General features: G+C 37.0%; 1 protein-coding gene across 8 annotated transcripts in view; it reads left to right on the top strand.

Annotated features, from left to right (window-relative positions):
• Nucleotides 1-12,560, top strand: part of CAST (calpastatin) — a 1,327,899-nt gene that overhangs the window by 1,160,135 nt on the left and 155,204 nt on the right. For all 8 annotated transcript variants that reach the window (XM_044064116.1, XM_044064117.1, XM_044064120.1 and 5 more), the window contains one exon: nucleotides 3,006-3,068. In XM_044064116.1, the coding sequence (XP_043920051.1) occupies nucleotides 3,006-3,068 (63 nt within the window). The remainder of the gene's footprint in view (nucleotides 1-3,005; nucleotides 3,069-12,560) is intronic.

Genomic DNA, 12,560 nt, shown 5'->3' with positions numbered 1-12,560 from the left:
TTCTGTAGTCCTTGGTTTCATTCCTTCATCTTCCTCTTGTAAACTGAATGGGTCATATCAAGCCAAGGCATGGGCATTTATACCTGGCGAGTTTACCAGGTTAACAAAGACAAAAATAAGGCTGATACTTTTTAGAATGACTCAGAAGATATGCTTTTCCCAGTGCAGTAGCATGTTAAAGGAGCATGTGATTTCCATCTCCCTAAGGATTTCCATCTCTCTAAGGAGTCACTGCAGTTAGAATACTTGGAAGGGATTGGTTTATGCTTCTACTGTGACTGCTCATGTCTTGTACTGTTCATAGATAAACACTTGACAATCAGTCTGCAAACCAGTATAAGCCTGGCTTAGAAACAAAAGCATTCAAATGGTTCTCTCCAGCCTCAAGGAGGGCAAGATAAGCTAGACAAGAGGAAGGATTTAAGGCTTCCTTTCCAGATTATTTAGTGTTTAAGTTGTGTATGAGACTTCAGCTGTAAAGTGGAGCTGTAGGTATGGAGATGTCTTTTCCAGAGACCCTTCCAAAATTCATCTTAAGGGATTGTCATGGTGGACTTACAAAATGAACAGCCATATTGTGTGAAAGTTTTATTTATTTTACTTGCTGTTTCAGACACAAATGTGTGTATATATATATATATATATATATAAGTGCTGTTTTAATTTTTGACATCATAGCTTGTACTATTATAATCCTCCAATACTCCTCTGTGTCCTGTTATGAATGCGCATTTTAATATACTGATCCCGTCTGATGTAACTTTTCAGTATGTATATTTTATTTCAGGAAAATTGAGACCTGTCTCCATCATACAGTTTTCCTTATAATGCCTCTTTTTTTTTGCCCTCTGCAGTTTTTCTACATATTTTATGCAGCTTTTTATATAGTCCATATTGTCTTCTTGAAATGGTGGCTACAAGTACAGAAATCAAGGATAGATGCATATAATGGTTCATAGGTTCATAGGTAAGTACTAGGCTATCTGCCCGAGGGCATCTATAAGCCTAGCCAGAATGTGTTGGCTTTTGCATCTGTCCAGCAGAGCCACTGCAGTGATCCCTGGGGTAAATTTTCTGTTTCCCATCCACTCGTCAAGGTTTCTCTTGGAGTGTTTGTGAGGGGCTCTGCCTAATGTAGATTGGAATCCTGTCCCAAAGCATGGGGAGTCTCTGGGACAGGAATCTATCCCTCCAGCACGTCCTATTTATCATCGTGGCAAGGTTTAGATCCCTGGAGCATGTGGCTCTTAGGGATTTTTTTTTTTTTTTTTAGGTGGAGCATGTCTATCAATTCTGGGTTGGACATGGCCTTGTATGTCAGGCAAAGATCACCTCTGAGTAAGCAGTATGCAACTGAGTACAGCTGGAGTTTCTTCAGTCGGGCTGCATAGGGCATCTGTTTGAGGCCAGTAATTCTCTGCTGTTGCAGGTGTCTTGTACGGTACATCCCAAATGGAGCTTTGTACTCTATGACCGGTCTGATGAGTAGTGGGGCACAATAACCTCTTTTGTTCTAGATGCGAACTCTTCTGTGATTAGGTGGGCCACATAGAAGGATTTTCTAACCACCTTGGCAATACGATTATCAAAGGAGGGATTACTATCTACTTGGGTCCCCAGATCCCTTATTACATTTTCTGTATTTAGGGGACTACCACGTATGTGGTAGTTCACGGGTACTTTGTTTTTTCCAAAGGGGATGACTATGCACATTTTGACATTTAGCTTGAGGCCATGATTTTGACACCAGGTATCTGTCTCAGTGAGACCCTTCTGGAGGATGTCTGTATCAGCTGGAGAGTCAATTATGGCCCCAGTTTACAGTCATCTGCAAACTTGGTCAGCCATAGTCCTCCTGTGCTTGCCTGTACCTCTGAGAAGTATATACCAAACAGGAGGGGTCCCAGGACTGAGCCCTTAGAGACGCCACTTGTAACTGGTTTAGAGTCGGACCTAGAGCCTGCAACTCTCACCGTGTGGGTTCTATCCGTGAGTCCCTTGGCAACCCATCTTGTGAAGTAGGGGTTTATGTTCAGGCTGGTGAGCTTGTCTATAATACCAGAATGGGGAATGGTGTTGAAGGCCTTTGCAAGGTCTAGGTAGGCTGTGTGGACCTCCTTTCCGTTGTGTAAAGCCTTTGTAACTATCTCAGAGGTCCACCAGGTTTAGGAGGCATGATCTGCCAAACTGGGTAGTGTCCAATGTTTGAAGGTTCCCAATGTCTCTGTTAATGAATTCCATGATGATGCGCTCCATAGCCATCCATAATGAATATATTTTTCTGTCTGTCTGATATATTGTAGTAAAAGTTTGCATTTATTTTTTGTTTTGTGTGCTGCTTTAATTCTGCCACTGTTTATGCCTCGCATTTCCTTCTGTAGTAAGAAGGATTTTAATACTTTTTGTATTATCAGTATCTACCAAGTGAGTCTGCTAGTATTTAGGTGAATTTGTTACATGTTGTACTAGATATATTTCATTTCTCCATCTCCAGGTACAGGGAGAATAGATTAGCAATACAAATATTAGCAGTAAAATGCAATGCAATATATACCAGAAAACACAATTATCTTAACACTGGCACTTTTAATTTGACAGCAACCGTGGTTTGCTTTCAGGTGGTGGTGTGGCACTCAATTTATTATTGCTGTTGTAATTAAATTATGAGGTTGCTGTTGTCCTGCTACATCATTCATAAAAATAAGTATTTATGATTTGTAAGACATCATACCCAGTCTACAAAAAATGTAAAGGGACTAGTGGAAAAAACACACACATGCTTGTCACCATAAATTTATAATCAGCCAAACTGGAGCTGCCTGAAACAACAGTTTGCAGCATCAGTGTACATCCTGTGTATGTAATTGGTTTGCAGTTCCTACTGACCTGCCACCTGTCACTTGTGCTTGTTCTGTTGCTGCTTATCATTGTGATCACAGTCTGACATCAAGGAGCTTTTAAATGAGATGTAAATGCAATCTCTTTTTTTTCTGTTTGTTTTCCAGGCCAGCACTGACAGTAAAGATTCAGCTGCAAAAAAGAAAGAAGGCAAACCTGACACACCAAAGGTATGGGAAGATGTACAGATTTCTACTTAAAAATAAGACAGGGCCACAAAACAATTAGAACACCTGTTTTTACTGCATTATTTCCCCTGTATTTAATTGATAAAAAGTCAGAACATGTGAAAATGCAGTATTGCTCATTATACATTGCTATATACAGAAGTGCCAACATCTTTAGACATAGTAATTTAGACTTTAGCAAAACAGTTTATATGCACATAAACTATTTCTAAAGCCAAACCTATTATGTTATCTTAAGAACTTGCAAATGACTATAAGGACAGTGGATTGGAATTATGTATTTGATGTTGATAGAATTTTCAGTTACTAGACAAGATGTTCATGACAAAACAACAACAAAAAAGATTACTGGCTTAAAAACTTTACCTAACAGACTAAAACCCTGTCCCTATACTCTTGTGTATTATAGACTGCTTTAGTGTCATGTGGGCCTGGCATTCCATGCTATCAGTGACCCCATGCTAATGGATTACTTATGCCTTCACTGGGAAGATGGCTACACAAACATCCAAACTAATGATCTGAACCTTTACTAGTGTATAAACTCTACTCAGTGGGATAGATCTGACACTGCACTCCATGCTGGCATCAGAAACAAGCAAAGTGTCTCAAAAGTAGGTCCATGTGAGTCAACGTAGAAAATCAACTGGCTGAAAAACAGAACACAGATAGTTAAGGGGACAGGAGTCCACTCAGAAACTATGAAGGTCAATAGTGGTTGTCTGCAGTGCTCTTTATAGGGACCTCTCCTTTTCAGCAGATTTCCAGACTGGACGTCATAACTTTGGTTAACTAAGTTTGAACCACTTCACCAAACAAACAAGCAAAAAACTGTTAAAACGAACCAGGAACAATGAGAGAAGTTCTTCTGTATGTTGAAAAATCCAAGTATTTATTATACTGTTAAAACGTTAGCGTTCGATTTAAAAATGTATATAAGATATACGCTTTCAGCAAAATAAGTATCTCGCCTTCCTCAGACAAACAGAATACTAGTTACTATTCTAGCATTTATACATGTTTTAAAAATTGATAACCAATCAGCATATAGTGCATTACCTAATTAAGTTTTCACCATGACAACCTTAAACAAGAAAATGCTTTTACCAGTCTTACTCAACTTGACGCAAATTTAAAGCACATCGTTTCTTATGCTTATGCTGTTGTTTAACAATGATCTTGTATAAAGTGCAAATACTAATATCATCTAAAATTACGAATAAAAAATAAATAATGAATAATAAATAATGAATGATGATATAGAATAAATGAATAATAAATGAATGAAAATAAAAAGAAATGTTGAATGTGGTGCGTATTACCCTTCCTTACTGCAGACTAGATGAGTGGTTACCTATTAAGAGCCAGCCACTTCAAAATACACTTGATTGATGTAACATCATTTATACCAGGAAAGATGTGTGCCCTTGTTTTGATTTGCCATGAAAGCTCATCCATCTCCAGGAGGATTTGCCAGGCTCCACCTCTAATGTCAGGTTCCCTATGTTCTAATATTATGTAACTGAAGGAGTGATCACCATACTCCATAATATGCCTAGCTAAGGCATTAGTACTATCCTTCCTACTAATGGCATACTGATGCTCGTAGATTCTAGATTTGAATCTACGCTCAGTCTTGCCTATGTAGAAGGCTTTACAGAAATTACACTTAGCAGCATAAATGATGCCTTTAGTTTGGCAATTGTAATGGTTGTTAATCTTATAAACAATATTGTTGAGACTAATGTGGCTACAGACCTTGACATGTCGGCACTGGGCACATGTACCACATTTAAACATGCCATGTGGTCTGTTAGAATGCTGCTTCTTTATCTTGTTTTGTAAAATACTTTTCAAGTTATTTCCTCTCCTATATGTTATTTTTGGGCCATTATTTAAACGTCTAGCTATACACTGATCTGTTCTAATTAAGTCCCAGTTTTTAAATAACACTTCCTTGATTAGCTGGTGATCTAAAGAGAAAGTGTGTAGGAAACTGATAGTATATTCTGATTTAATCCCTAGAACAGTATCCAGCGTGTCAGTTGTTTCTAGGTTATCTTCCTGGGAGGTAGTTATCTGCCTTGAAGAATGATCCCCTAAAAGGGGAATGAAGTAACCTTGCTCTCGCTTACGCTTTATGGCGGGCACACACTGGCCAATAGGGGCACATATACCTCTCCCACCATTAGCACAGGTCCCTGACGTGGGTCAGAGTAGGCCGGGTCCTCAACCCACTTGTCACCAGTAACTACCTATGCCCATTTTTGGCGACATTAGTCAACATGATTGAATCATAGAGCCACATTTTACACAGAGTGCTTAGCCCTGTCACGGCATGCAGTCTGTGATCCATGTTCTCCTGTCTTGAGGATACTGCGCACCACAGTAGATGCCCAAAGCGGTTGATCTGTACAACTCTTCCCCCTATAGGGCACCGTGTAGAGTCAGTGCTGCTGCCCACAGCTCCATTCATTGATGAGTTTGAGATGGAAACACTCAGCATGTTTTTCGGACATGGGAGAAACCCCACGGAGACACAGGGAGAACATGCATAAACCAAACAGGCATTCGTCAGAGGTCAGGCTCAAACCTTGTGCATGGGAGGCGAAGACCTTAACAACTAAGCCATCTGGTCTCTTCCCAGATGGATATAGAGATATGCGTGTGTGTGTGTGTGTGTGTGTGTGTGTGTGTGTGTGTGTGTGTGTGTGTATGCATGTATGCATATATATATATATATATATATATATATATAGATTCACTTTATAATCTCAAAATACTGAAATATCGAAATTCAGTATTTCAAGACTAAAAAGCCGAAACACCAAAAAAAAAATACAAAACCACGACCGTTAAAGCACACACACAAACACAACTACACCTACCTCCATACAACACAAACACACACACACTTATTTACTTATACACTTACTTGCGCTCCCCCACATCCCCCTACTTATATATGCTAACTCCGAGATCTCACTAAATACCAACATACACAAAATCCACCAACATATATTCCACACCCCCCTCGAACAAACACACATCGCACAGATACAAACACCACCACTCTCAACACTGACACACTCATACTCTCACCTACATACCCTTACCCCACACCTAACACTCCCCAACTCGCACTCAAACCCTCTCCAAACCCTTAAAAGAGCCCCACTTGCCTAACATGCCATCAGTACTGCGGTTCGACATTTCCAGGTTCGATATTCTGCAGTTTGGTGCATCTGCAGATTCGACAATTTGGTCTCGAGATACTGAAATTCGGCATTTCAGTATTTCGAGATTCCAAAGTGAATCTATATATATATATATATATATATATATATATATATATATATATATATATATAAAGAGAGATTTACAAATACACACACACACACACACACACACACACACACACACATATCTTGAGCAGGAAGGAAAGACATCAAGTGTAAAGAAGGGAAGACTGAGCAAAAGAGGGATACCAAGAAAAAATCAACAAGTTCAACAGCAAACGGCCACAACTTCCACAGGGAATGTGGAGATACCGGCAGATGATAGCAACCTTTCCATTACCAATACGCCAGATAGAGAGGCAAGTTTGGTCTCCACAGAACCGTGTGAGGAAGCGCTAGGGTTCAGAAGAGAGGTATGAATTTCAGCGCAAGGTGCTACGACCAATACAGAGGACTTGATTATTAACTTATCCAGGTATATACTTTCTAATAGTGAGAGATTTCTGTTAAGCAAAGGTCTCTCAATTTATACCGTCTAAAAACTCTGACTTAATGGATGTGATTATAGACATTAAAATGTTCACTAGAAATGTGGCGCTGAAAATGATGTTTGGGGATAATATGAATAATGATTATAAAGTTTTTAAAAAACCTTCTACATTTATACCTCAGATGCATTGACTTTTAGATGCATTTGAAAGAGCTTGTGAAAGTGATTTATTACAATTGTCAATGTCACACACACTTGACTTAATGTAACCAGTAAGGAATCTGAAGCTTTGAATAGACTGCAGAACAATGCAGAGATAGTAATCAGACAGGCAGACAAGGGTGGAGCTGTGGTGTTGTTGGACAGAGATTTCTATGAGAGGAAAATGGAGCAACTATTGGTTGACAACAACACTTATAAGTTATTAAGTAAGGTGCAACTAGACAAGATCATAAAAAGTGTTCATAGTGAATTATATGACCTTCTTTTATGTAGAGTAATAGACATAGATCTGTATAGTTACTTTTCGGTTGAGAAACCGATCATCCCCACTTTCAGGGGACTGCCGAAGGTCCATAAAAGCTTGATGGACCCCTTTATGGGACCTATAGTCTCAGGGAAGGGATGGCTTACAGAAACTCTTTCCATTTATTTGGAAAAACAGCTTAGACCAGTGGTAGATGCCATATCCACTATAATTAGAGATGCACAACAGTTCTTAGATACCTATGCTGGGTATGTTTTTTCTGATGCAGACAATGCTAATGAACTTTTGGTTTCACTTGATGTTGTTTATTTGCATCCATATCAAATAACACAGGAATGGAGTATGTTAGGCTCTTATTAACTGAAGAAGTGGCAAGGGATCTCATTATGAGATACATGTCATTGTTGGACTTTGTATTGAATAATAATGTCTATATATGAAGAGGAATATTTTCTACAAACCAAGGGGGTGGCAGTGGGCACCCCATGTGCAAACTCATATGCCAACCTGGTGTTGGCATATTGGGAGAAGACATATGTATTAAACAGTGGAGATTATGCGGGAGTACATTGGTTACTACAAACATTTTGTAGATGATGTTTTTCTTGCATGGAAAGGCACTAGTGAATGACTGAAAGAATTTGTGAAATATCTGAATGGGACAACAGATTTTCTGTATTTTTAATGCGTTAGTTCCCAGAAGAGATTACAATTTTTAGATGTGCAATTGAGCAAGGAGGAAGATGGATTACACACTAATATGTTTAGGAAACAATTTTGGAAAACAGCTTGTTACATCGGAGCAGCATGCATCCAACTCGCATTTATCCTAATATAGTGAAGAGTCAAATACTAAGGGTATCAGGACTTACTAGTCATGATGAATCTTAGAGAATCATGTAAGACATTGGCAGATAACTTTAAACAACGAGGTTATAAGGACGGTGAGATAGAGAGATCTATATATAATAGTAGGTCACATAGGAATAGAAAAGGAAGACCATACTTCCAAAGTAATACAAATATTGACAGGGTTGATGAAGAAGGTTTGAATGCAAGAGGAAATGAGGGGCTTAAAGTGATTATTCCCTTTACTAATAGGAATAATAAGGTAAGAGAACTAATAGAGAGAAATTGGAGATTATTGAATGTAGATGATGATATCACCATGACAGTAGGTAATAGGCCGAGATACACGTATAGAAACACAAAATCACTTAAGTGATTACTTTGTTATGAGCAAGAAAAGATTCATACTATAAGATATTTAGACAGACAGGGGACATTTGCTTGTAGGGGCTGCAACCAATGCCCATACATGGCAGGTGATAATACATTTGTTCACCCTGATACTAGACCGGATTATGTGTTTAAACAATATGCGGATTGTAAGACGAGGGACTTGGTGTACCTGGCACAGTGCCAGGTATGCAAGTCCTTCTATGCAAGTAAAACCAACAGGACCTTCAGAGAAAGAGTAAGAGGGCATATTTATGCTATAAACAAAGACGATGATAAGAACGCATTAGCTAAACATGTGCTAACCTACGGTATGACACATAAGTTTAAGTTTAGAGCGTTAGAATCAGGCAGATTAGGGAATGTTAAGACTTACAAGGAGAGTAGAGAAAGTAGATGGAAAATACACTTGCAAGCACATAAAATGAGTGATAAGATGACGTTAAAACCTTTTTTATCAGCCAGACCACATGCACATTAGTCACTTTAAATAGAATTTTAATTTTCACAGTCTCATGTGGATGATTTTTAGACACAAGCATATGTATATACTGTTTTTAGTTAGTTGTTAGAATGAACTACACTACATACATTTTTTAATTTTAAATTTATTTAAATATAAAAATGTATATGTCTTTTGTGATATTTATAAACATATGTATTATATTCATATTTATATATCTAATGCACATGTGCTTTATGATGCATGCTTTATTTATGTATATATTTTGAAGAATGTTGTTTATAAAGCATGTCTTTTTAAATTTCAACATGATGTCATAATTGTTTCTGTTGAACCATAGGCCAGAAGGGCTTGAATTTACTATTTATGGTTGGCAGTTAATGATTTTTACTTAGTCTGATGAAACGTTGTGATAACGTGAAAGCGCTCACTGTCTTTATAACCTGTTGGATTAAAAGTTTGTTTTAAAAGGTTTATCTGCTTTGATGTTGCCTTTTCAGCTATTTTTGTGTATATATATAGATTCACTTTATAATCTCAAAATACTGAAATATTGAATTTCAGTATTTCAAGACTATAAAGCCGAAACAACAAAAATAAAACCACGACCATTAAAGCACACACACAAACACAACTACACCTACCTCCGCACAACAACACAAACACACACACACTTATTTACTTACACACTTACTTATGCTCCCCCACACCCCCCTACTTATATATACACTAACTCTGAGGTCTCACTAATCACCAACACACACACAAAACCCACCAACATATATTCCACACCCCCCTTGCACACACATCACACAGATACAAACACTGACACACTCACACTCTCACCTATGTACCCTAACCCCACACCTAACACTCCCCGACTCACACTCAAACCCTCCCCAAAACCCTTAAAAAAAACACACTTGCCTAACGTGCCATCAGTACTGCGGTTCGACATTTCCAGGTTCGATATTCTGTAGTTTGGTGCATCTGCAGATTCGACAATTTGGTCTCGAGATACTGAAATTCGACATTTCAGTATTTTGAGATTCCAAAGTGAATCTATATATATATATATATATGTCTATATATATATATATATATATATATATATATATATTATAAAGACAGATTTAGAAATACACACGCACACACACACACACACACACACACACACATATCCTGAGCAGGAAGGAAAGACATTGTGTGTAAAGAAGGGAAGACTGAGCAAAAGAGGGATACCAAGAAAAAGTAAACAAATACACTCTAGCTTAAGGCATACAATGTTTGAAATAAGAGTAATAAACATAAAATTGTACTCATTAATGCAGTAACACATACTGAAAGGAATGCCCCAACCAACAAAAATTGCTCCCTGAATGCCAAATAAGTTAAGCAATTTCATCCTTTATTACCAAGTACAACTTCAGAACATCAAAACTCGGAAAGTAAGATGTTTAAATACCAAAAACCCGTGTCAGAACATGTTTGAAATTATCCAGTCAACTTCACAACTTAATAAAGTAAAAGCAATCTTAAACCGACACATTATATAAATTGAATTCTTAAAACACATTTAATATTAATTACTTCATTTAAGCCAGTTTCCTTGTCAGCCCTTAGTAAAATTTGCTATTGCAATTCTTTATATTCTAATACATTGTTACCACTGTTAGTAAACTGTAATTGATCAATTTTATCTAATACAAAAATGTAAAATTTTGCATTCTTTACAAACCAAAGCATGTTTGGGTAATGCATTGCTTATATCTTTTTTCTTTATAGATGTACTATGTTTGTAAATTCTTGACAAAATAATTAAAATGGTCTTTTCCACATAGAATGCCTTGTAACTGCAGCATATAGCCAAATAAACTATTCCTTGGCTTTTAAATGTGTGCCTGCATGTAGCAACCACATTAAAATTAATGAGCTTAAAAAACAGTGTGTGTAGACTGAATAAACCTACAATATGTATAACTTAAAAACAAGGGTAGGTCCCAAAAGGGCCATCTCCTTTGTTCATAGAATGGCTAACATAGCTTACAGGCAAACTTTTAATGTTGGGCACATTTTTATAAATAAAAACAGGATGATCTCTCACAATCTTGGCCAGCTCTGAATTACCCAGAATTATCTTCCAGTTATCAGCTAAAATTTTCTTTATATGATCGGAGTCTATACTAATCAGGGTTGTGAAGGAATAACTTCTATCAGTACTTTTAAGTATCCCCCATTTTTGGAGTATATCCATAAATTAAAATGAGGGAAGACTTGGTGTTTCCAAACCTAATAACATTGCCCCTGATGTGTTCTAGCTTCAGGACCAGATATCCTCTATTGGCAAACATCAAAACTAGATTGTCCATCTCAGTTAAAAAAATAATTTTCTTCACTAATTAACCTACTCCGCCATATTGTCTGGCCTCTCCCGATGTTCCATTTCATAAATCAAGGGTATTGATTGCTAAAATGCAAATAATTATTACTAAAAGTTTTTTTCTTATGCAACTTGCTGTGGAAATAATTGTGCTCCAGGTCCATCTCTATATTGGCATCAAGAAATTTGACTGAACATCCCATATCACATAAGGTTAAGGTCAGTCAGTCAATACTAGAGTTAATTTCAGCAAAACATAAATTGAATTCATCATGACTACCTGTCCAAATAAAAAGCAAGGTCTTGAATGTATCTTCTGTAAAAATAGACTGATCCAAACTTGTCCATCTTAATAAGAAAAGTCCTCTCTCACCAGCAAGGAACTAAATTTGCAAATGATAGGTCCATTTTGGCACCCATGGCCGTCCCTGATCTTTGCTGGTAAACTGAAATAGAAAAGTAATTGTTAGATAACACAGTTTCAAGTAACAAACAAACCGTGTTGATGAGGACATTATCTAAAGTAGTAAAACAACTAAGGAATTTTCTAACAAAACCAACACCCCCTTGTTGATATATAGAAGTATACAAAGACTTTCACATCAGTGGTGACTAAAGCTTCTCTGTACATAGAAAATTGTATTTCTTTAACAAGTCTAAGAAAACCCAAGAGTCTTTCAAATAAAATTCTGTTTTCTGAGCTACAGGCTTTAACAAACTGTCTAAATTGTATGCTATAGTCTTAGAACTTCATAATTCATCATATAATGGATCAGAGATGTTTAACCCCTCTGCAAACTTCAAATCTTAAACATTTAGGTACCATTTGAATGCTGACATATTCCTCAAAAAATAATTTGTCATAACTTAAACACTTCAATTTAAACAAGTCTTTCTCAAATTTTAAAAGCTCAGTCATACGTTTACTTCTATTCAAAGGGTGGTGATTTGGATAATGCATTCAAAAGGAAAAGAATACATTGACATTTTTTTCAATAAATACTAGCTACAGCTTTATGACTAAAAGAACATTTAAACTTTAAATGTGTACTGGAATCCCACATTTTTATGTGAGACTTTTTGGAGTATATTTTGTGCTTTTAATCTGTCTTATTTTAAGTTTGTAAGTTAAAGTGTTCAAACCATGCATCTTTCAAGAAACACCAAGTAATTTTT

Source organism: Protopterus annectens, chromosome 2.part2, assembly GCF_019279795.1.
Source record: "Protopterus annectens isolate FY-2018-M chromosome 2.part2, PAN1.0, whole genome shotgun sequence".
Lineage (NCBI taxonomy): Eukaryota > Metazoa > Chordata > Ceratodontiformes > Protopteridae > Protopterus > Protopterus annectens.
The sequence above is the reverse complement of the archived record's forward strand: the minus strand, read 5'-3'. Positions and strand labels throughout refer to the sequence as shown.